This window comes from Camelus ferus, chromosome 8 (genome assembly GCF_009834535.1).
Source record: "Camelus ferus isolate YT-003-E chromosome 8, BCGSAC_Cfer_1.0, whole genome shotgun sequence".
Lineage (NCBI taxonomy): Eukaryota > Metazoa > Chordata > Mammalia > Artiodactyla > Camelidae > Camelus > Camelus ferus.
Genome location: NC_045703.1, coordinates 20138364 through 20164853, shown reverse-complemented (window position 1 = coordinate 20164853; position 26490 = coordinate 20138364). Strand labels below are relative to the sequence as shown.

Here is a 26490-nt window from a genome sequence, read left to right as displayed (position 1 = left end):
GCCTCAAAGTACCTCTCTAGAACCTGAGAGTTCCTTAAAATCTGCTTTGAATGCAGTTGAACTAGTCCTAACATCATTTTACACGTGAAGGTACTAAAGCCTAGAGAGATACAGTGAGTTGCTCAAGGTCATGCAGGTAATTGGGAGCAGTGATAATTCTAAATGGAATTCAGGTACCTGATAGGCCATCGTTCTATCAATATAGTATTCTTTCTGTAAAGGTTTTATCACTTATTTATAAGAGTTGTTTTGAGTTTTATTCAAGATGTTGTCTAATGTGTATGAAATATATAACAACACACACTTCCAAGAAGAATTTGCTGCAACTGGCATATTAATGCTTTAAAAAAAAAAACTTACTTACTCAACAATATAAAATGTCTCTTTACATTTGGAAAACTCGACAGGTATTAAATTACTTGAGTCTTAAGATAGAATTTTATATCTTACTCTTAGGTCCCTTGATGTTTTAAGTGATGGTGTTTTGAAGGATCTTTCTGTGTATTACCGAAAAATGGTAAGGTTTATGTTGTTTTCAGTGATAATATCAACTGAAGCAGTTTATTTTGTCAGACTTCTCAAAGGAATAATTTCCTAATGAATTCTGATACGTTAGGATTTTTTAAAACTGAGGATATTGAATTTCTCTACAGATTCCACAGATAAATATAATAATCAAAATTAAAGATATTTAATAATAAAATAATATCTATTTTAATTGCTTTATAAATGAAAGTTATTGAAAGCTTTGGAGTCTTTTGTTATTATTTACCAAAGATCAGGATGGTGCAGAAACATGGATTTTTAAAAATTTTATTATTTATTTTTATTGAGTTAGCACTGATTTATAGCATTATATGTTTCATGTGTACAACATATTTCTACTTCTATATACCCTACAGCTTTCTCACCACCAAAAGTTTAACTTCCATCTGTCACCATAGTTGATTCCTTATACCCCCTGTCACTTTTCCCCTTCCCCTTCTCCCTCTGTTCTCTGTATCTATGTGTTTGGGTTTTTTGTTTCGTTTTGGTTTTGGTTTGTTCATTTATTTTGTTTGTTTATTAGTGTTTTATATGCCATCTATGAGTGAACTCATATAGTATTTGTCTTTCTTCCTCTTGACTTATTTTGCTTAGCATAATACCTTCAAGGTCCATCTCTGTTGTTGGAAATAGCATGATTTCATCTTTTTTCATGGCTGAATAGTATTCCTGTGTGTGTGTGTGTGTGTGTGTGTGTGTGTGTGTGTGTGTGTGTGTTACATCTTTATCCATTCATCCATTGATGGGCACTTAGGTTGTTTCCATATCTTGGCTATTATAAATAATGCTATAGTGAACATGGGGATGGCATATATCTTTTTAAATAAGTGTTTCTTATATTCTTTGTATAAATACCCAGAAATGTTATAGCTGAGTATCATATGCTAGTCTGTTATTAATTTTTTGAGAAATCTTTATACTGTCTTCTGTAGGGACTGCACCCATTTACATTCCCACCAACAGTGTATAGGTTCCCTTTTCTTTACATCCTTGCTAACACATGTTATTTCTTGTCTTTTTGATGATAGCCATTCTGATAGGTGTGAGGTGATATCTCATTGTGGTTTTGATTTGCATTTCCCTAATAAGTGTTGCTGAACATCTTTCCATGTGCCTACTGGCCCATCCGTATGTGTTCTTTAGAAAAATACATATTCAACTCCTTTGCCCATTTTTTTAATCAGGTGTTTTTATTGTTTACTGAGTTGTATAAATTATTTTCAGATATATCATTTGCAAATATCTTCTCCCATTTAGTAGGTTGTCTTTTCATTTTATTGATGGTTTCCTTTGCTGTGCAAAAGCTTTTTAGTTTGATGTAATTCTATTTGTTTATTTTTGCTTTTGTTTTCCTTACCTGAGGAGACATATCGAGAAAGATATTGCTAAGACTGATACCAAAGAGTGTATTTCCTGTGTTTTCTTCTAGGAGTTTTATGGTTTCAGGTCTTATATTCAAGTCTTTAATCCACTTTGAATGAGTTGATTTTTATGTATAGCTGTGAATTAGTGGTCTACTTTCATTTTTTTGCATGTGGCTGTTCAGTTTTCCCAGCATCATTTGTTGAAGAGATTGTCCTTTCTCCATTATATGTTCTTCGGTTCTTTGTATAAACTAATTGTCCATATTTGCAAGTGTTTATTTCTGGGCTTTCAATTCTGTTCAGATATCTTTGCATCTGTTTTTCTGCCAATGCTGTTTTGATTACTATGGCTTTGTAATATAGTTTGAAACCAGGGAGTGTGATGCCTCCAGCTTTGTTCTTTTTTTCTCAGGATTACTTTGACTACTAGTGGTGTTTGGTGGTTCCATATATATTTTAGATCTTTTTGTTCTATTTCTGTGAAACATGTGCTTGGGATTTTGATAGGGATTGCATTGAATTAGACTGCTTTAGGTAATATGGACATTTTTATAATTTATTCTTCCAGTCCATGAGCACGGAATACCTTTCCATTTATTTGTGTCTTCTTCAGTTTCTTTAAACAATGTCTTAGTTTTCAGTGTAAAGGTCTTTCACGTCCTTGAATTTTATTCATAGGTATTTTATTTTTGTTGCCATTGTAAATATGATTGTTTCCTTAATTTCTGTTGGTGATTGCTTATTGTTAGCATATAGAAATATGTGTGTGTGTGTTGAGTTTGTATCATGCAACTTTACTGTTTATTATTTCTAATAGTTTTCTGGTTGAGTCTTCAGGGTTTTCTATATATAAGTCATCTGGAAATAGTGACAGTTTTACTTCTTCCTTTCTAATTTGGATGCCTTTTATTTATTTTTTTTTCTAGTCTAATTGCTCTGGCTAGCACTTCTGATACTATATTGAATAAGAGTGGTGAGAATGAGCATCTTGTCTTAATTCCTGATCTTAGAGGTACAGCCTTCAATTTTTCATCATTGAGTATGTTAGCTATGGGTTTATCACATACAGATTTCATCATGTTGAGATACATCCATTCTGTAACCCACTTTCTGGAGACTTGTATCATAAATGGGTGTTTAATCTTGTTAAATGCTTTTTCTGTATCTGTTGATATGATTATATGATTTTTATCCTTAATTTTGTTAATATGGTGTATCATATTGATTGATTTGTGGATGTTGAACCATCCTTAAATCCCTGGTATAAATCCCACTTGATCATTTTATGGTCCTTTTGAAGTATTGTTGAATTTGGTTTGCTAATATTTTGTTGAGGATTTTTGCATCTATGTTCATCAGTTGGCCTGTGATTTTCTTTTTTTGTGTTGTCTTTGTCTGGTTTTGGTATCAGGATGATATTGGCCTTGTAAAATGAGTTAGAAGGCATTCTCTCCTCTTCATTTTTTGGAGGTTTGAGGATAGGTATTAGGTCTTTGTTTGCTAGAAATCACCTCTGAAGCTGTCTGGTCCTGGACTTATTTTTAAAGGCTTTTTGATTACTGTTTCAGTCTCTGTGCTAGTGATTGGTCTATTCAAATTTTCTATTTCTTCATGAGTCAGTCTTGGAAAGGTTGTATGATTCTAAGAATTTGTCCATTTGTTCTAGGTTTTCCAATTTGTGTATTCTCTTAATAATCCTTTATATTTCTGTGGTATCTGTTATTTTTTTCTCTTTAATTTTTTATTTTATTTATCAGGCCTTCTCCTTTTTTTCTTAGTGAGTCCAGCTGATGATTCATCAATTTTGCTTATCTTCAAAGAACTGACTCTGGGTTTCATTTATCTTTTCTATTGTCTTCTCTATTTCATTTATGTCTTCCCTGATCTTTACATTTCCTTCTTTCTACTAACTTTGGGCTTTGTTCTTTTTTCTAGTTCTTTAGGTGTAAGTTTTTCCTGTTTCTTGAGGTAGGCCTTTATTGCTACAAAGTCTTAGTACCACTTTTGCTGTATACCGTAGATTTTGGTATGTCATATTTTCATTTTCATTTGTTTTAAGGTGATTTTTTTATTTCTCATTTGATTTCTTCATTGACTCAATAGTTGTGCAGCATGTTGTTCATTCTTTACATATTTATGGTTTTTCCAGTGTTGTTCTTCTTGGTTTCATATCATTGTAATCATAAAAGATGTTTGATAGGATTTCAGTCTTAAATCTGTTGAGACTTGTTTTGTGTCCTGACATATGATCTATTCTTGAGAAAATTCCATGTGTGCTTGAAAAGAATGTGTATTCTGCTGCATTTGGATGAAATGTTCTTTTCAAATCTATCAGATATATCTGGCCTGTCATTTCAGTTAAGGCCACTGTTTCATTGTTGACTTTCTGTCTGGATGATCTATTCGTTGATGTAAGTGGGGTGTTAAATGTCCCCAACTATTGTGTTGCTATCAATTTCTCTCTTTGGTTCTGTTAATAATTGTTTTATATATTTTAGTGCTCTTATGTTAGGTATACATACATTCATCACTTTTATGTCTATTTGATGAATTGTCCTCTTTATTATTATATACTGACCATTTTTGTCTCTTGTTAAGTTTTTGGCTTGAAGTCTATTTTGTCTGGTATAAGTATGACTGCAGCTGCTTTCTTTTGCTGCCATTTGCTTGGAGTATCATCTTCCATCCCTTCACTTTGAGCCTATGTTTGTCTTAAAGCTGAGAGGAGTCTCCTGGAGACAGCTTATAGTTGGGTCTTGTTATTTCATGCACCCAGCTACTGTGTCTTTTGATTGGTGAATTCAATACATTTACATTTAGGGTGATTATTGATAGATGAGGACTTAGTTCTGAAATTCCACATTTTGTTTTTTGGTTGCTCGATATTCCATTGTTTCTTTTTCCTTGTGCTTTTGTCTGTCATTTTGGTTTGGTCGTTTTATTTATTTTTCTCAGTTTCCTCTTTTTTTATGTTTTGTTTCTCTGTTCTATAACTTGAAGTTTGGTCATTGCCCTGAGCTTTGTACAAAATGTCTCATAGATAAAATAGTCTTTTTTTGGCTGATACTATGTTATCTTCATTTACCTATAGAAATTTTCCTCATCCCGTTTTATGTTTTTCTCAAATTATCCCTTTTAATGTTGTGAGTTTGTTACCAAACAGAAATAGCTGTAGTTATTTTTCGGCTTACTTTTTTTCTGTCTTTAACCTTTATGCTATAATAAAGTGTTTTAAAAACCTGATAAAGAATTGCAATTTTCTGATTCTGTTTTATCATCTTGCTCAAAGTTGTGTGTACTTTTGCCTCTGTTACTATTAGGAGAGCTCCTTTGAACATGTCTTGTTGGCAGATCTAGTTTTTTTGTTTGTCTAGAAAAGCCTTTATTTCTCCTTCATATTTGAATAACTTCTCTGCATAGAGTATTCTTGTGTGACACTTTTTATCTTTTAGCATTTTGAGAATGTCGTTTCACTCCCTCCTGGCCTTTGGGGTTTCTGCTGAGACATCTGCTGATAGCCTAATGAAGTTTCCTTTGTAGGCTATCATCCTTTTTTCCCTGGCTGCCTTTAAAACTCTTTCTTTATCATTGACTTGACAGTTTTAATATAATGTCTTGGAGAAGGTCATTTTGCATTGAGGTAATAGGTGTTTTCTTAATTTCATGGACTTGCATATCCAGTTCCTTCCCCAGGTTTGGGAAGTTCTGTTATTATTTGTTTAAAAAACAACTCTGCTCCCTTCTCTCTCTTTCCTCCTTCTGGGATACTCATTATCCCAGTGTTGTCCTTCCTAAAACAGATAGCTCTTGTAGAATTTCCTCAGTTTTTTTGGTATCTTATTTCTCTTTTCTATTTGTATCAATTTAAGATTTTTTTACCTTTGAGCTTGCTAATTCTGTCTCCCACATGGTCTGCTTTATTGCCATTGCTTTTCTAATGCATTCTTAATCTCTCTTATTGAATTCTTCAGCTCCAGCATTTGTTTGGTTCTTTTTTAGAGTTTCAGTCTCTTTGGTAAAATATTCCTTCTGTTCATTAATTTTATTCCTGGGCTCATTAAACTGCCATTCTGACTTTTCTTGTAGCTCACTGAGTTCCTTCATGACAGCTGTGTTGAATTCTTGATCAGTGCGATAGCAGTAGTCATGATTTTGGTGTCTGGAGAATTGTTATTTTCTTTTTGTAGTATAGTGTTAACTGCTTCTTTGTGGTGCTCAATGAATTGTTCCCCTGCAGGGGCACTTGAAGTTAATGACAGGTTAGAAGTTAGAGACTTCTTTTGCTTTCCAGTAGGTGGCATTACAACACAAAGTTTTGGTTTCTCTTACCTGAGCTGTCTTTAGTTATATTTGAGAGTTGGTACTTTCAAGGCTCCATCGTCTCGGTAAGAGGAGTGCCTCTGTGCCTTCTTTATTGCTTCTTGTGCCTCTAGGGTTCTTACTGCCTTTCTTTTCCCACAGCTGCTGTCATCACTGGGATAGTGGGTTCTTCCCCAGTGTCCTGGATTCCTTGAGTTACAAACTCTGCAGTGTGAAGGGAGGAGGATAATGGGGGTGGGGGGAGAGTCAAGGTTGCACAGGTACCTCTGCTGTGTCCAGTGTTGTAAGGTTAATGGGCTCTGCCACTGTGCTGGGGGACTCTCACTGTGGATGGTGGGCAGGGGCATGGGCTGGGTTCCAGGGCACACTGCCACTGCTACCCAATTATTTGTGGTTATGAGCGCTGCTCTGTTCAGGATGCCAGGGCTGTGTGCACCACCTCACCTGCTGCTACTGGGTTCTCTGAAGCTGTGGGCTCAGCTGCCATGGTTAGAGGCCCAGAATTGCAGGCGACTCCACTGTTCCCTCAGTTCCACCTACTCTGTGTGCTCTAGTCCAGCCATCTTTAGCTGTACAAATGTGTGGAAGTCTCTGGTGTCTGAGTGGGTTGGGCAGAGGCTCCTTTGTTTAGCGGTGGATGGTGGTTGTATTAAAGGGGAAAGATACAGGTAGCTTTTCAGTCCACCATGGTGCTGATGTCATTCCTCTGCAAATTTTGTATTTAAAAAGTGGCATCTTTTTCCCTATAGATTCCAGCAATGGATAGAAGAGTCATTACACCATATCAAGATGGACCAGATATTAGCTATTTGGATGTAGAAGATGGTGATGTCTTTTTGAAAGAAGAAATAAACTTGGAACAAAATTATTCGTAAGCTCTGTTTTTTGTTTTTGTTTTTTTCTTTTTCTCCTTTCCTTCTCCCTCTATCCCCAGTCTTTACACTACTGACACTTTCATATTGGTACTGAAAGAAAAAGTGAGAAACCTGACATAAAAAATAGATATTCATGTTCATTCTTAGCCTTGATAAAATATGAAGTAAATATAATTAATATTTGCAGGTATAACAGAATTAAGTATAAATATGAAAGGAATGTAGCCTTACGGTTAAGTATATTGGGTTAAGTAAGTGCGTTCATGTTAACTATGTTTTAAAACCTTGCTGAGATTATAGTAAAGAAATAAAAAAGGCATGTTGTGCTTAAGCAGAGAGAACAGGAAAAGAGTAAATGGCAGTCAGCGGATGTTAACAGTTTTAGACCTTGGAAAGTGGCAGCTGAGCAGTAATGACTTAAAATAGAAAAACTGAATTCTGGAAAGGCTTAAGAATTAGAGGCACTAGGTTTATAAGGACCGGGGTAAGTAGTTGAATTTGGAAAAGAGCATTTTTTGAGATTTTTTTTCAAATAGCATCAGTCTCTTCCTGAGGCCCATTCAACCAAGTGATTGCCCCTCTTCCGTCTTGGCCAAAGACTAGAGGGTCTCCTTCTGGAGAGGGTGAGCCAAGGGGAGTGCATCAGCCACTCCTCTGGATCCCTCTGTAAAGAGAGCCCTACTGGCTCAAGAGAGAGTACCTGCAGTGGCTGGCGTTTGGGAGTCCTCCAACAAAATACCCCAGGTCCTACATGATCGTTCTGCTGACCATTCGACAAGTCCTGCTTAGAATTTCCAGTCTGCACTTTAGACTCGCTTACCAGCTGGTTATAAAATTACTTTTTTTCTATTTGGTAAATGATCTGTTAAAATAAAATTAGGGGGTGTTAAAGTCATTTACTATATATATGTGTGAGTGTGTATATATGTGTGTGCATAATAATCAGCTGTGTAGCTCACTTTTTAGTTCCAGCAATTTTTTTTTAAACTCTTTTTCTAGAGTTTGGTATTAGCCATTTGGGATAGTTGAAGTTTATAGATATCTGACTTAGACGTATGGCATATTATTATATTAAAAGTTATAATAAAATTAACATTGACATAAATCTATTAACCTTTACAAAATAATAGTATCCACAGCTGACCCTGTGTAACTGTGGATGAGTTATATAATGAGATGTGAAACAAGGCAATTGTAGTTCTTAGATAATTTTATTTTCCCTTTCCTGAATCAGTAAAACTTAATTCAGGGAATTATGCAGCCCTTGAAATACTTTAAAAATTATCATCAAATATTTCTAGTTCAAGATCATAGTTTATAATAGATTGTGTGTGAATGTGTCCAGTATTTTACTTTTCAAAATATTTTCATATATACCAACTTGTTTCTGACTTACAGAAATGCTAGAGTTAGAACAAGTGATAGTATCACACTGAGGTTCAGTGAAATTGAGTGATTTGCTCCACACCACATAGGTAAATGGTCCCAGAGCGTGCATATCCTTCCATGTTGTTGTGTTCTCTGTTTGACCAGCATGCTAGATTCTGTTGCTCAAAAGGCATCGTTCTTCTGCTGTTTCATCTCTAACTTATTTTTTTTAAATGACTTTTTGTTTGCTCTTTTCCTAGGGAAAGTATGTTCAAGAAGACAAAAACAAAAGCAAAAAAGAAGCCACGTAAGCGATCAGATAGTTCTGGAGGTTATAACCTTTCAGATATTATTCAGAGTCCACCATCTACAGGTGAGTGGAAAGTGTTTTAGGGTATATTTTCTGATCTAAACTTTCAAATCTCTATTCCTTATCTAATTCATTTAACATATGTGACTGAATAAGATTTATGTTTTTAGAAAGACCACTCTGTCTAGTGACATAGAGGGCTAGAGGTAGGCAAAACATGGCAGGGATACTGTTATCATGTGGGTTCAGTTTACACACACACACAAGTATCAGTGATCCAGGTGAGATGCCAAGTGGGATGTGCATAAGGAGGTGCCATCCAGTAGTACAATACAACACGTTTTGGATCAGGCATTATGTGAGCCTGTTTGAAAGTAAGGTTATGTAGTTTTTCTAAAATTTTTTTCCTAATTTTTTATTTTGAAAATCTTCAAGTTACTAAAAAGGTGAAAGAAAAATACCCCGAATACCTTTATACCCTTTATCCAGATTTCTAACCTCTTACCACATTTGCTTTTCCTTGCAGGCTTTGTATTGCATGCTGTCTTCTCTCATCCCCCAAACATTCTACACGTGCACTTTTTACTTTTTCCTGAGCCACTTGCAACTAAGCTGAAGACATGACTCCCCCACCCCCCCTTGCTAATATGAATCTTCTAAAAATAAGGATATTCTTCTATACAACCGCAGTACCATTATCATTAGGCCAGTGATACTGTAGATTCTCCCACATTCTAGATATCTCTGATTAGATCCAGATTGAAACTACCTAAATTTTAATAAGTTTCTTTAGACAAAAATTGAAGTGTGACAAAAAAATAATGAGACTACAGTGTGGCTTTCAGAACTAGTAATATCTTTAACAATAAAACACAAATTGGTGCAGTTTCTATCAGCAGGATGTTCATAGTCAGTCAGCCTTATACAAGCAACTTTGAAAAAAACAAGTGCACATTGTCCCTGTGAAAAAAAATAGCTATTATTCATTGCAAAGAAAAACATATTTTTATGTTTAACAAGATACTACAAATGAGGTACTTGACATGTTCAATAAATCTGAAAGGAATAAATAATATCAAGAATAGTTGTTTTACATCTGTATCCCCTGATTCCTATTTTAGGACCTTTTAAAGTTTAAAATTCTGTAATTTTATGTTCTCTGTGTTACATGAATTACCTCTAATCATTAGAAGGAGGCATAGGTGGGTTGATGGAAGGATTAATAAATGGACAGGCAGTCGTGAAACCGGTGATTTTTCAGATACCTAAAAGATTTATAGAAAAAGTGGATATTTGGTTTGCTTTTAATGATGTTATTGTTAGCGCATGTTTTAGAGTCTTAGCATTTCAGAGCTGGAAAATACAGTAATGAACTGATTTATGCTCCTTCCTTTAAATTTGAGGAAACAAGCTCAAAAGTTAAGTGATTTGAGGTAGTAACAGACAGAAATATAATTTATTTTCTTGATTCCAATTCTGTATTCTTCCTGCTGTACCACTCTCTCTAGGCCAAAGCAAATAATGATTGAAAGGTTAAATTTAATTGGGGTCCCAAAAAACCTATTCAGCAAATTTCATCAAGGACAGTCGTGTGAAGGCTTATCTTTAGTTTGTGTCGATCCTTAAAGTTAGACAGAAGGCATTCTGTGAAAACGTTTTTTATCAAAAATAATTGTTGGCTACTTAAATCATCTTTTTAATTCATTAGGTTTATTTCTAACTGACTGCGTTCCAGTATTAAATATATTCTCTTTTATAAAAAATTGCTACTCTTAAAAATATTTAAAAGATTGTGGGGGAAAAATATTTGATGTTATTTCCAAACTGTTTTAACAATAACAACAAAAAAAGGCATGTGTCTTGTCAAGGTGATTTACTTTAAAAAACAAAACTTACTGAATTTATTCGAGATGATATGTTTTATTTATTTTCAAATCAATTGTACAACTTTTAGTTACAGTTCATATAATGAGTTTATTTTGCCACTTCATTTAGACTGTACTACATTTTAAATATGAAAATAAATGCATGAACCAAAGCAAAAGTTTTTTTACTCTGTTATTACTTGAAATAGTTGATCTGCTAAAGAACTTGGACCAGGTGTAGCAGGGAGATAAGTATTTATCTTGCCTAAGAGAAGAAATGGTTTACACGTTTCATAACAACTCATGCTTCTAGGTGATAAGCTAATTGAAAATAGCTCTCCGTCTGTAGGTCTTTTGCAGAAGGAAAACTCAGACAGGCCACCGTTGGCTTCAGCAAGGCCTCTGCTGCTGGGTCAGTCTGCTGGTTAGATGAGTGGCAGACAGAAGCGTTATAGCCTCCCGCACAGGCTGGGGCTGCTCCCCTTCTGCATAAGTGCAGAGGCAGGTGCAAAAGGGGAGCGGTCTGGAGTTTATTAATTTTGTCTTCCTTCTTTATTTTTATGAGGGGGGAAAAAGTTCTGAATCACTTCTTAAATTAGATACCAAAGAACTGTATTCCTCAGGTTCACTGTATAATTGATGTGTAATTGAAATGGATAAAACTGTTTAAAATCTCCATTTCAGGTTTTCAGTTCAACTGATTTCTTCAGTTAGCTTGAATTATTAAGCTTTTGGTACAGAGAGTCTAATTGTTACTGAATCTGGATAAATGGAAGTTTTTAGCACTATTTAGTTCATTAAATGTAATACATATATGTGTAATGTATATGTGTTTAATATTTAAAATTGTTTTACCTTTTAGGATTATTAAAGTCTGGTAAGACCAATTCTGTAGACTCTCTTCCAGAACTGTTGACATCAGACTCTGAAGGAAGCTACGCAGGAGTGGGTAGTCCTAGAGATTTACAGTCCCCTGATTTCACAACAGGATTTCATTCAGATAAGATTGAGGTTTGTTTTTATTTGTTTATAAATGCACTATCTTCGTCAGACTTTAGTTTATAGACAGTTTACTTTTTCATTATTTTTACTCTAACTTTAAAACACTTCTGACTGGTTTATAAGAAAATATAATTTAATGACATGTAGTATTAGTTTTCTCAAATTTGCCTAATACTTCTAGTTTTAAAGATTTCAGTGGCAGTTTTGAGCCCTTTATTATGTTGAATTTTAAACTTTCTGCAATAAAATGTAATATTGATGTTAAAATATAGCAATACTGTATAGACATACTGAAGTATATATTTATGACTAAATTACTTGAAATTTATTTTGTGAACTGTCAGGTAACACCAGCTAAAAACTGTTGAAGGAAGATGCTTTTTGAAAGTAAGCCTAATTTCAGAATCTGTATGGTGTCTTCCCTCCATGGAGGGAGCTGGGGCAGCGCAGCTGGAGTGAAAGTCTCCTTGTCTAGCACAGCTGACACTGAGTTGCTAAATTCCTAGTCTGGTCGACTCTGGGGAGGCCACTTTTTAGACATCTCTTAACATTTTACTCCATAATTGTTAATCATTAGGGAAGGAAAATGTTTGCTTTAGTAGCTAATTTTTTTCTAACCTCTATACATCCACTGAACGTATTAAAACTTCTAGAAATTTATGAGACAATAGAAAATTTTCTCTTTCTTATTAGAGTCTTCTAGGCCTCAAGGATTGATTTGACACATTTTTTGTGATTTTTAATACAGGGTAGAAGTTTGGGGGCAATTTCATACTAGCACTGAGGTTGGTGTGAAAGACAGTTGAGGTTTAAAGGAAGGTTGAAGACATGCTGTGAATGTCTAGCGGTAGTATAAGAGTCTATCCTGGCAGTGGAAATACCATTTCAGTAACTTCCTTGACCTTTTGTAATAGCAATAGTTAATTTAGGGTCTTTTTTGAAGTGTTTATATTATTTGGCTTTAATTTTATTCAGAGTCCTTTAATTATACCCATAGTGAATTATATGACATTTATACCAAACTTTCATTCTGTTTCATTTTAAAGTCATGGACATTAATGTTACTGCTTCATATCGTATTTAAGAAACTTTCATTTATTAACATTTTAATTTAGTGCTTGTGTAAATAGGGATTTAATATGCAACCTTATTTCCCTAAAAATTTCTCCCAAAGCTTACAATAATTGGGTTATAGTCACCAGTGTGGTTTGAGAATTGATCAGTTATTTAAAAATTCAGTGGAAGAACTGAATTGAAAATTCTGGATGATGATTGTCATAAGATTTTATTCTTTAATACAGTTTAACCAATATTTCCTAAGTATAAACTGTGTGTTAGCTGCTGTGCTAGAGGTGTCCATTAGTCACTTTTTTAATGTTTTTTTTTTCTTACCCCCAGGGGAAAAGTAAATCATATGTTAATGGTACGCCGTCTGCATATTTTCGGGAAGATTTAAAACCATGGGAAAAATCACCAGTACTTAAAATATCTGCTCCACAGCCCATTCCCAGTAACAGAATTGACACTACCAGCTCTTCCAGTTGGGTTTCTGGGTCTTTCAGGTAGAGTTTTCATTTTGTTCTGTACCTGTTAGTCTGAGAAATACCGTTCATTTTTAGTTAAACAAAAACTTTTAATGAAGCACATTCAAAAATTATTAATATAAATTTCTAATATACAGTTACCTAAATGTATACAAATTCCTAACCAGCTAAAAGGCTCTTTTCTCGTCAAAATTCAGATGCCTTGTAACGTCATCAGTGAATTCTGGTAAATGCTATATAACACACACAGTCACTTGATAGCAGCTTTTTTTTTTTTTTAATGGCTAGTATATATTAGTTAAAAATCCCACTCAGGGAGACCATTTTGTCACTTGAGGGCTTATTTTAGCTTTTTTTTTTTTTTTTTAAAGCACATTAAGGGGTATTTAAGATCTCACAAAATGTGTTGTTATTCACAATTATGTGCTTTTAACTTAACCTATATTCTCTCTCTTTTTTTTTTTTTTTTTTGCAGGGGGTAGGTAATTAGGTTTACTTACTTACTTGATTTTTCAGAGGAGGTACTGGGGATTGAACCCAGGACCTCAGGCATGCTAGGCATGTGCTCTACCACTTGAGCTATACCCTCCCCCCTTAACTTAACCTATATTCTCTTCATATTTTTTCTTTTATTTAGAAAAGTTAGTTTTTGAATCTGAAGGAGTATTTAACGTAGTATTTTTTCAAATACTGAGCTTGTACTTCATCTTTATACACCTAGTATGGCTTATAATAGGCTAAAACTGTTTATTGACTTAATTATATTATCATCTGGACCATTTGTGTAATTGTTTTGAAATATGCTATATTTCACACAGTTAGAACAAAGATTATGATGTCCCGGTTTATGATGCTTCATGGTCTAAAGATAGTTCAGACACTGTTCTCAATTTTTTTGCCCAAATAAACATATTTGTGGGAACACCTAGAAGCATCTTCTAATTACTAATGTTAGACTATTATTAAACATGTATCACTTAACATTATGACTTTGGATGCATTTTGGTTATTATTTATCTATGTACGTATAAAAGTAGCTTTCATTCAAAAATCCTTTTTAAAGTTGGCCACAGCCGATAAAATAGACCTATTATCCTCTCATTAATGATTTTTTATATAATTTGCAGTTTCAGTGAAGTTTGTGGGTCGGACTTTATGGATAAATGAATGTGTTGTAAAGCAACTTTTATGTTGTTTTTTAGTCCTGTCAGCCCTCCCGTCATGGACCTCAGAACCATCATGCAAATTGAAGAAAGCAGACAAAAGTGTGGAGCTACACCAAAGACAAATTTGGGGTTGGTTACAAAATCATAAAAAAGTAAAGACCATGTTGTGTTATATAGTTCTGCCCTAAGGAACTGGAAAGACCTACTGGACCTTTCCTGTTGTTACTCTGCATTTGATATTAAAGTTAATCATAAGCTCTTTTCTAGGTAATTTAGCCTCTATAAAAGTATCTCTTAAATATATGCTGAAGATTGAGTTGGGCTGATAGTCAGGCTCTTGTGAAATATAATATTGTATACTAAAAATTTGCCTCTAAAATGATGATTGGACTATTTCTGATGCAAGTGTGTTAGTAGGAGGGCTTATGTAGCTATTTCTTGATCATTGATAGTATAAACTGATTATACAGTGACAATCTGTTGAAACTTACATGGTCATTTTGATCTAGTAGTAGTAAAATTTCATCAAATAAACAGAAAGCAAGATAATTACCCGTAGCCTTCGTTAAGTAGAAATGAATACTAATTGGATTAATTTCTAGCAAAATGATTTCTTATGGGATTAAACTTTCTCAGAAGCAGTGAGACTGATTAGTTTAACTTAATTTCTAGAAAAATGATTTCCCATGGAGTTAAACTTTCTCAGAAGCAACGAAAAATGATTGCAATGACTACCAAAGAAAATAATTCAGGAATGAATAGCATGGAATCAGCTTTAACTGCTCCTTCAAGAGCCCCCAAACCAGCAAATGCATGGTATGTTCTGATTTTTTTTTATTAAATTAAGTATATATCTGTACATTATCTTTTAATGTATTTCTGGCCTCCCCCCTGGGCTTTTTAAATATTTCATTCCCCTCTTTGCTTTTAAATTAAAAATTGGACCTTGGGAAATAAAGACTGGATTTATTTTGTTGACAAATACATCATGATTTTCAAATTTTTTTTGTATATGTAGGTAAAATTTCTTCTTAGTATTCTCATTAATGTTTGTTGCTAGAGCAATTTAAAGGAGCATTCTTACTTTTTTTTTTTTTAGTAAGAAATAATATTTATCATAGAAAAGTTTGATAAAAGCAAACTTTTTTTACCACCTTAGTTTCTTTGTTCTTTTGTATGCATCATGAATATCTTTACATTGTTATAATCATACTTGTCATTGTCTTTTTAAGCAGAGCAGTTTACTTAATTAACATTTTGTTATATAACTTTTCTCAATTAGAATTTACCCATAATTTATGCAGCATTAATAGGAATAATCTCCAAAGAGGTCACATAGCAATTTTGAGATATGTAAAATAGGTTGTCCTTCTTGCTCCCTTCCCACCCTCCCTTTTCTTTGTAACTAATACGTTAATTGGAAACCAATTTTACAGGAAAAATACATGGATAGTATGAAAGGCAAGAAAGATCAGTAGAGTTCTGTTCTCTCACAAGCATTGAAGAGAGTATTGGAGACGAACCTTGGTTTGGGCTTCATTGCTTCTAATGGTACCTTTTTATATTTGTAAGAGGGAATATTTTTCCCAAATTTAATATAAATTATTTTGAAGGGAGTAGCAACTCATTTTATTTTGAGTGCCACCAATAGGGATAAATTAATGTCAGTCAGAACCACTAGTAGATCTAAAACATGATCACAGAAAAAAATAAAACAAGAAGTCAGAAAACCCAAGTAAAAGAAAAGAGAGTAAAGCTTGAGAGAATGGGTTGAGTAAAATGTTTTAATTCATTGGTGTTTGATGTGTACCTTCTACATGCAAGGCACAGTTCTAGTTTCTGGGGGTGAGGCGATTTACAGAACTGACGGGAGCATTGCCTCTGTAGTGGTTAAAGGGTAGCTGTTAGAACACTGACTTGTGTTCTCCCTGAACAAAAGTGAAAACACACACGAAAAAGTTCTTCATTAGCTCTCAAGATACTAAATATATTGCAGTTTCAGAGAATTAACTAAGCACATGAGGAAGCTTTGGGCTTAGTAAATACAGTTTTAGCCAGGCCATCAACCAGCTTCCTTAAAAACAAAAAAATCAGTGAACAAAAGAAGGAACAAAACAGTGATCACTCAAATTAGGAAATCCAACTAATGGACAAATACTCTTGGTTCAGAATCTATTTCATATATAGGAGTTTCTTCCAGCTCTAATAAAAAATGTTTTAAATTAAATTAAAATGCATAATTTAAAAAATTTAAAAGTATGGTAATACTTCAAGGCTTGTAGTGAAAGACAGTAGTCCTCTGCCCTAAGCCTTCTATTTTGTGACGTTAATTGAGATTCACCGCAGTCATATTGTGAGTATCACTGTATTTCCATTTTTTAAAAAATATTTTTCTTTTTTTTCCTGGAATAAGTAATTCTCTCAGCTTTCCCTATTGGCTGTGTACTTACCCATCACTACTCTCTAAAACATAGCTCTCTGCAGTATGCAGGTTATCTGTTGCTTTTATTTATTTCTTGGAAGCATCTTCCTTAGAACTCTGTTCTGAGTTCTCTGGTCTGAACTAGGTCTTTCCCAGGCCTGCTGGAATGTGTCATCTTGAGACTTCCCTGAATTGCCATCCTGGAAATTTCCTTTGCTTCCTTCCAGTGTTTGATCCTGTTTCCTAGATACTATGTTTTTCTATTAGTTAGTTTACTCTCTGTTTTGATGGAGCACAGCTCCAGTAGTTTTCTGATAAAGGACATACATGGGACATACATTTTTGGGGCTCTTATATCTATGAAGATATTTTTATTCTCTCCATTCTTGACTGATAGTTAGATTGGAATAGAATTCTGAGTTGGAAATCATTTGTAGGTTCCTTTTTCTTTCTCATTGCTATTGGGAAGTCTGATGCCATCCCAGTTCCTAACACTTAATATGTTACCAGTTTCCTCCCTCCTTCCCCTCTCCTTTTTTTCTGGATGCTTAAAGGGTCTTTATCCCTAGTGTTCTGAAATTTCATAGTGATGTGGATTCTTTTTTGATACATTATGCTGGGTACTTGATGGGCTCTTTTGAGTGGGAAAAGCACGTCTTTAAAAAGTCCTGGGAATGTCTTGTACGTGTGATACTTTCCTCCCGTTTTCTCTAGAAATCATGTGAGTTGGAAATTGCTCTCCTTGGACTTCTTTCATTTTTCTTACTTTTGCTCTTCTATTGTCCACATAATCATCTTCCTATTCTACTTTCTGGAACATTTCCCAGACTTTATCTTGTAACCCTTCTACTGAACAATGTTTTACTTTAACTATTAAAATGTTTAATTGCCAAGAGCTCTTTTTCTTGTTTGCTGATAATGCTCTTTTAATAGTATCCTGTTCAACATTCAGCTGTTAAAGATACCTGTACTCTGTAAACTTTTTCACTCTCTAGTGGATACAAAGCAGAAATATAGGCACATGTGCACCAGGCAACATGTATCAGAATGTTTATGTCATCATTTGTAAAAATATCAAAACTGGAAACAACCTACATGTTTGTGGCAGTAAGTGGATAAATTACAGTTTACTTATATAGTAGAATACTACACAATGATGAAAAATGAATTATGACTAAATACAACTGTGGATGAATCTCATCAATGTAATATTGAGCAAAAGAAGCCGATCAGGGAAAACTGTATGATTCCATTTATAAAAGTTAAAAATAATCATTGACTTACATTCATGTTTATTCACTCTTTTTTATATGTTTTAGCTCATTTGAACTATGTTTTGTTTTATTTGGTTGGTTGTTTTACGTTCTGATTGGAAGCTCTCTGTGCCTGTGTGGAAGAGGTTGACCACTCAGTGTGACTGTAGGATGACCTGTCAGTATCTTTAGAGGACCCCATACTGCACTATCTCGGTGTCTTTTCTCCTTGGTCTCAGGTTTCTCTAAAGAGGAGCCTTTTCATTTTTATATTTAGTTGCCAGAATTTGAAAGCTGATCAGGACAAAGCAGTTAGGGCTGAGGCTGAGATTCTCACTGTATGGTTTAGATTTTCATATACTTCGCTGTTTAGTGTGTAGATTTTAAACACAACAGTTCAATCCTACCTGCCTCTGTTACTAATGATTTTCAATCAAATTTTTCTTCTACCAAGGTGAAGGAGGTGCAGTCATCTGACCATGTGGGGATAGGGAGGACATCTGACATTCTTAGCGCCTATACAAGTAATCTTTGAACCAGTATTCATGTTTTCATATTCATGGCTACTTCTGGATTTGATACATGAGATGTCTCCAATGTATGAGCCTTTTCAGGGTTCCAAGCTTCACACCCCACTTGTTAACCATTAGTTTTCCTTTATTTCCACTACATTAGTGATCATTCTGGCTCTTTTCCATCCTCCGCTAGTGTATTACTTTTAGTCTGCCATTGTCTTAATGCCTTATTCTTTGGCCTTTGTGGGTTTATGCCTTACTGACTACTTTCCTGTTCACTTTATATGGGATTTCAGAGGAAAGGATTAAAGTAATCGTTTATCTGAAACTTCAGACTTTGACTTACCGATTTAGGAAGAAACTTTCCCCAGTGGTTATTAGCAACACGAGCTCAGACTCCCTTGTTGAAAAGGCTGTCTAAATTTCGAAAAGGAATCTACTGTGGCATATTAAGGAGAATTCTAGGAATGTGGGAAGAAAAATGCCATAAAATTTGGCCAAAAATGTAATCGGTATATTTCTTTGAAAAGTAATTTGATGACTATGAAACATAAGTGATGTTTATTATAGGTTTATTTTATGAAAATGCAGTTGGAAAACTTAAATACAAACAAATGAGTAATGGGTCTTAGGTATTTTAGGGGACCAAAGAAATTTATCTAAGTGACCAATTATGAATAATTGTATTCTGAATTTTTGTCCAAGTGAGGGGTATCTAGAATTGTCATAAAATTAATAGTTTATACCCCTTTTATGACTTCTTAAGACCTTTTGGTAACTGAAGGATCTTTTAAAGTTCATATCTGCTAAATTCTTTTGCATTTATGTACTTCTTGAGTATAAGTGAAAGCAGTAAATAATGGGCTAACAGTACAATATCTTACATGTATATATCAATATGTGTATATTAGTATATATGTCAACATGTAAGATATAAGCATATATGTATATAATATATGCATATAATTTAGTTATGGAAATTTTATCATAAGTTAATGTCAGGGATCAGAAAACATTTGCTAGAAATTTTAAGAACATATTTATGTAAAATGGTTGGTGTTTGGTATTCCTGAATTTTGATGTATATTTAGTATAATTGAAAATAGTCATTATTTTCTTTCTTGAATCCTTAGAAGGCTACAACTTTAGTATATCAGTTTATTTTTAATCAGATACACATAGAATATAAACACATGTGGTATATGCTTGAAGAAACAAAGTAATAGATTTGTTTTCCTGAGAATATCTCTTGTAAATGTTGGCCTAAAGAAAATTGGTAGAATTTAAACTTTGCTCTGCTTTGAAAAAAGTAGAAAATTAATCTGAAATTAGCATTTTAATCTGATTTACAGATTGTGTTTATAAAATGTATTCATTATTGTAGTGATTTATCTTTGTTTTTTTAAATACTTTTCAAAGATACATCTTCATCCTGATGAGTTATCTAATGTAATTTTATTTATTTTTTAGAAGATGTTTTTATACTTTGTTGATCTTAATACTAAGGTTAACATGCAATTCGTTAGCAAATCACAAATTAGCCCTCTGATTCTGCTTCTGGTAAGGAATTTTCTTAGTTTGTCCACACATTCATTAATCTAGTCTGTATGACTCCCAGTATGCAGCTGGACTCCTGCTGTATGCAGTTAGGTGTGGCAGTGTTAAACATTAAAGATAAACTGATTTCTGCATTAGAATGAAGTTTTAACCAGTTGAATTTTAAATCTAATACAAAAACACCAAGTGTATATGGGAGTTGGTCACTTTTCATTATCAAGTGTTTTACTTGGAGAAATAATACATTTCTCACAAGTCATCTTGAGTGGAAAAATGCACAGTCTTTGTGGCCTGGCTTGATGTGAATGTAAATTTTCCCAAATTCCATTTAGAGCTAACCCATAAATTATAAACTAATTTCAATTATTTATTCAATTTCAAAACCTTTTAGAGCTAGGAATTTCATTCATTAAAGCAAAAATTTCAGGGCTTCTGTAGTTGAGGAGCAAAATCTTGATTAATTTTTATGTGGCTACAAATGCTTCTTCGTTTCTCTGGCTGCTAAAATGGAAAATAGCCATAGCCTATGAGTTAGGAAAGTAAAATCGTGGGAAATCAGACACTGTTTCAAATTATGGCATGATCAGTGGAAAGAATAAGAGAACTCATTTAAAGAAATCTTCGTAAGACATTTTGTAGGTAACTGCTATGCATGATTAAGGAATATGTTGAGTTTAAGATATTTTATAAGCACTGTTACCTTTATTCTTAAGGAGATGCTGTAAGTCGCTATTAAAGAAATATATTTTTAGGGTGTATATTATTTACCACATTTAGGAGCTGCCAAATTACTGCCAGATTAGGATGAATCTGACAATTTGTGGTTTTTATACAGACTCATTGTGAAATCTCTGTATTTAGAGACATGAATCATTTACAAAAGACGTTCAGTGGATTTTCTGGCAAGAATATTTATTTGCCCACAGTGTTCCCAAATGACTAATGATACACTGTAGTGTACACACCATAGTTACCTTGTTTGCCAATAGAAACCTTCGAGTTTATGTGTTTTGGGGAGGAGTTGATGTGGACATGGGGAGTAGTTCTTTGTATATGTATTTAATTTTTTAATGTTCTGCATATGTTGTGGGGGAAATTTTATGATTAAAGTCAAAGACAGGTAAGTTCCTTTTGAAGAAATATATTTAAAATGAGTTATCTTAGTGGGTCATGTTTTTGAGGCAAATCTATAAAGAAAATTTCTCTCATATGATTTAAGATTTTACATTGGTGAAGGATTTTTAAATGTGGACACAGCAGTAGAGTAATAGTGATTAAGCCTGGGTTCTGGGGTGAGCCTTGCTGACCTTTGAATTGTAGATCTGTTTACCTGGTAGCGGTGTGAACTTAGATCAGTTATTTCTCTGTCTTCTTGTTCATAAATAGGGCTAAGCACAGTGCCTGTTTCACAGGGGTATTATGTAGAGTGAACTGAGTTAATAAAGAGAACACATTAGCTCAGCATCTTCAACGTTGTATAATCACAAATGTACAAATATTAACAATTATCATAGACTTAAATTGTAACTTAATTGGTAGTATGTTCACATGATTAACTGTTTTCTTTAACATGTATTAAGTTTTTGATGATCTTTTTTTAAGAAAAATCTTATGTGAAGTAATTCGTATTGATTCGATTATAGAGCAGATAGAAATTTGGTAAACATTAGATGATTTTGTTATGAGTAGATGTTTAGCTCATATGCTGATAAAATTAAAGCGTGAGTCATCATTTTCCTCCCATCTGTGTCATCTTTGGCACTTTATAAGGAGTACTGTTTTGATTTCTTACTGAAGCCAATGGTAGACTAAATGGCAAAGCATGAGTTTTGTGATCATTAAGAACTGGGTTTGGATCCCAGTTCTGCCTTATCTCTGGTGATCTTAAGTTCATCGCGATCCCTCAACTTTGGCTGTACTCTTAAGCTTAGGTGGTGGTTAAAGTACTTACCGTTAAGGATTGTTATTGTGACGATTAAATGAGACAATGCATATAAAAGTGTTTTGGTGGTTAGGTCAGGTACAGATTCAAACAACATACAGGATTTTAGAAGTCCTTGCTAATTTTCTATAAGTTACCCCAAATAGTTTATAAATTTAATCTGGGTGTGGATTTTATGGTTTTTTATGAATTTAACTTTTTGGGAAATTAACTGGTTAGCATTTGTGTTCACTTTGTTTTCTGAGTAAATAAAATGGAAGAAAATTAGTAGACTAGGAAACTGTTTACATTGTTATTCATAATTTTATTATTAAGGGTTCTGAAAATGATGTTAAGGGTACCATGTGGTCTAGTGTACAAAATAATTAAAGGTTTTTTTGAATTAATTTTTCTAAGTCAGTCTTTAGGAAGGAAATACTAAGCCTGCTAACTAATTGTATTCATGTCAGAACTTTTGTGTTCTCATTGTTTTATCTTTCTCTTATATCAAAATAGGGTAATTTTGTTAAATGCTTTGAAAGTTGTGGATAGTAACAGACTTACATAGGATTTCTATGTGTCAGGTTTTGTTTAAATATTTTACCATAAATTAATATTTGATGTTCGTAACCTTGATAACAAAGGAGGCTGTGTTAGTATCTCTATGTTATTGATGAAGAAACTGAAACTCAGAGATTAAGTATCTTCCCAAGGTCAAAGCTAGTACATGGCAGAGCCAGGATTTGAACCCACACAGTCAGCAGCAGAGCCAGTGTGCCTAACCCTAACTACTATCCTGCACATCCTTTTTACATTTTTTATGGGAAAGTAAAACATTGATTTAAGATTCTGATACTGTAAAAATCTTAGCATGAAATCTTTTGGAAACTAAATTAATCTGTATAGGTGATTTTTAATTTCTTTACGTGTTTTTTAGTGGATATTCTAAAGTGCATTCCACTCTTAACTGATTCTCAAAGTATTACAACTCTGATGGGTGTGATTAATTTTGTGTGTTTTGATTATTTAAGATGAACTTAATTTTTTTTCATAGATCAACTTAATTTTTGTTTCCTCTGTGTTATCCATGTAAAATTAGATATAAATTTTGAATTACTTTATTGAAACATAATCCATTTAGAAGTGCAGTTATCATAAGTGTGCAGGTTGTTGTATGTTTACAAACCGAATGTATCTATCTTGTGCAGCCAGCTCTCAAATCAAGAAGTAACATTGCTAGCATATCAGAGGTCCCCTCCCCTGCAATTCACTATACTTACTTCTATTTCCATAGAGTAATTTCTCCTTTTTTATCTATAGAATCACTATTGTTTGTAGCTTCTTTTGCTCAGCATTATATTTATAAATTCATTCATATTTTAATTAGTGCTAATATTCCATTGTGTAAATATATATAATTTATTTTACTCATTCAGTTCTTGCTGGCATTTGAGTAGCTTTTTTTTTTTTTTCCACTATTAGGGTTAGTGCTGCTGTGGATATTCTAGTTCCTGTCTTTGTTGAACATATTTGCATCTCTGTTGGGTATATAACTAGGAATAAAATGATCAGGTTTTTTCTATTCTTAGTTTTGACCATGTTTATATAAATCTTAGATTTGGCTTGTCAAAAAGAAGAATGTCTACTGGGATTTGTTGGGTGTTGCTTTGAATCTGTACATGAATTGAAGAGGATTGACAGGTTATCTTTGAGTCACTGAGTCTCCCAAGAATAAACATAGAATCTTTTAGATCCTCTTTAATTTCTCGCAGCAGTATTTTACAGTTTCACTATATCAGTTTAGTATATAGCATGTGAATCCATGATTTGTTAAAATGTATTCCTAAATTTCAGCTTTTTGATGCATCCATTGACTTGATCATGGAACTTTTCCATAGGATTTTTCTCTGTCCTGTTAATCTGATGAAATGGATGGATTTTTCAAGTATTAGAACAACCTCGCATAAACCCCACTTGGTCATTGTTTACTAACCTTTTTAATAAATTGTTGAGCATTACCATTAACTCAGAAAATTTTCTTCAAAAAGTTTTCTTTACTCCTTGCCTCACTCTCACCCCAGTGTCAACTACTCTTGTGGTTTTTCTTTTTTGACTATAGATGAGTTTTGCCTGTTGTAGAACTTTAATGTAATTACAGTGAAACATAATGTACTTTTTTCTGTTTGGCTTCTTTCACTCAGCAAGTTTTCAGATTTATCTGGATTGTATATACCAATAGTTTATTCCTTTTCATTACTCAGTAGTATGCAAGGTATGAATATACCACAATTTATGTTTGTTCCTGTTGATGGACACCTGGACTCTTTCCAGTTTGGGCCTCTTATGAGTAAAGCTGCTTCCTGTTTAGTCCTTTTTTGCAGACATACATTGTAACTTCTCTTTCGTAAATACTAGGGAGAAGAATTGCTGGATTTTATAGAAAGTTTATGTTTATTGTTTTAAAAACTACCAGGTCTTTTCCCACATCATTTGTATCATTTTATCCTCCACCAACAGTGTATTAGATTATTGGTTGTTTCACATCCTTGCCAATATTTGGAATTGTCAGTGTTACCCATTCTGGTGGGTGTATAGTGGTTTCAGTTTGTTTCCTTGATGGGTAATGAATACTTTCTCATGTGTTTGACTAACATGTCTTCCTCTGTGCACTGTCTATTCTGATCCTTCCTGCATGCTTTTTGAAATTGTCCTGTTTGTCTTTTTGTTTTTTAATTTTTGAGTTCTAGGATTTCTTTTTAGAGTCTGGGTATAAGTCCTTTGTCAGATACATGTTTGACAAATAATTCAATTTTTAAAAATTTGATATAGGTGTATATAGCTTTTTTATCTTTGAATTGTTTTTTTCAGGATATATCCATTTCATGTAAATTGTCAAATTTATTTGCCTAGTTATTTATAATAATATTTCTTTATCATCCTCTTAACTCATGTGTTATCTTGTATTAGTTATTTATTGCTTTATAACAAGTTATCCCTAAACAGTGGCTTAAAATAACCAGTGTTTATTATCTCCCAGTTCCTTTGGGTCAGGAATCCAGTATGGCTTAGCTTGGTTAATGTTTAGGTGGGTGCATCTGGCTCGAGGTCTCCCACATTGCTGCAGTCAAGCTTCATCCAGGGCTGTGGTTTTTTGAGAGCTTGATTTGGAGAGGATCCTTGTCCATGCTCACTCATACGGATATAGAATTCTGGATTGACCAGTTTTTTTCCCCACTTCCATCACATTAAGGATGCTGTTCCTCTTTTGGCCTTCATTGTTTCTAATAATAAAGTAGGTGCTTTCATACTGTGCTGTATTTCTGCAACTGTTTTCAAGAATTTTAATCTCTGGTTTTCAGCATGTTTCCCACTATGTGCCTAAGTGTAGCTTGCTTTGTGTTTATCTTCTTTGTGGTTGGCTACAATTTTTGTATCTCTACATTTATTTCACCAAATTTGGAGAATGTTTTATTGACCATTGTTTCTTTAAATACTTCTATCTGCCATACTTCTCTCCTCTCCTTCTGGGCCCCAAATTAGACTTATGATAGATCTTTTAATATTATCCCATAGTTCACCATGGCACACTTAAATTTTTTTTCAATCTTTTCCTTCTGTTCTTCAGATTCAAAAATTTCTGTTGATTTACCTTCAAGTTTAGACTCTTCCAATTCGTTGTTACATCCATCCGGTCAATTTTGTTTTTGAATATTGAAGTTTTTGAATTTGTTCTGTTCTTTTCATAGTTTCTTTCCTCTGCTGAGCTTATGTATTCTTTAATTTATTCTGAGCATATTTTTTGTTGTTACCTGAGGCATAATTACACCAGCTGTTTTTAAAGACATTGCTAATTTCAACATCTGGGTTATCGCCAGTGTTGGTATCCATTGATTGTTTTTTCTTATCACATTGTTTTAATTAGTTTACAGTTGACAGCAAGAATCCAGTCTTACATTGGAAACTGTAATTATATTGATGGTTAAATGATATACATCCATTGTCCCCTTGTCTCTTCCAGCAACAACCTTTTTAAAACATAAATGTTTTTACATGATCTCTTTTGTCTTTTACAGGGCATCTTCTCCACATTCAGTTTCATCCAAGTCATTCCGGGATTTCATAGTAGAAGAAAAAAAATCTGTTACTGGCCATAGTTCAGGAGATCATGTCAAAAAAGTGTGTTTTAAAGGAATTGAAAATTCCCAGGCTCCAAAAGTTGTAAGGTAATAAAATAAACATTTTCCTCCTTAAAATGTTCTATGGTGGTTTTACGTTCTGAAATAATCTTTAAAAATTTATGAGGCAGATTTTTATACATTCTTTTAAATTCAAAATTAACCATGTTTACTTTTTTGAAGATTTATTTTGGTATAATTGGCTTACAGTAAGCTGTATGTATTAAAAATATACAAATTGAAGTTTTGGCATATGTATACTGTCGTGAAGCCATCATCACCAACCA

General features: G+C 33.6%; 1 protein-coding gene across 2 annotated transcripts in view; it reads left to right on the top strand.

The window, feature by feature from the left end:
• IBTK (inhibitor of Bruton tyrosine kinase) overlaps positions 1 to 26490 on the top strand; it is an 81182-nt gene that overhangs the window by 43572 nt on the left and 11120 nt on the right. For both annotated transcript variants that reach the window (XM_032484514.1, XM_032484513.1), the window contains exons 19-26: positions 457 to 517; positions 6980 to 7101; positions 8734 to 8846; positions 11511 to 11659; positions 13049 to 13212; positions 14397 to 14489; positions 15033 to 15176; positions 26102 to 26251. In XM_032484514.1, the coding sequence (XP_032340405.1) occupies positions 457 to 517; positions 6980 to 7101; positions 8734 to 8846; positions 11511 to 11659; positions 13049 to 13212; positions 14397 to 14489; positions 15033 to 15176; positions 26102 to 26251 (996 nt within the window). The remainder of the gene's footprint in view (positions 1 to 456; positions 518 to 6979; positions 7102 to 8733; positions 8847 to 11510; positions 11660 to 13048; positions 13213 to 14396; positions 14490 to 15032; positions 15177 to 26101; positions 26252 to 26490) is intronic.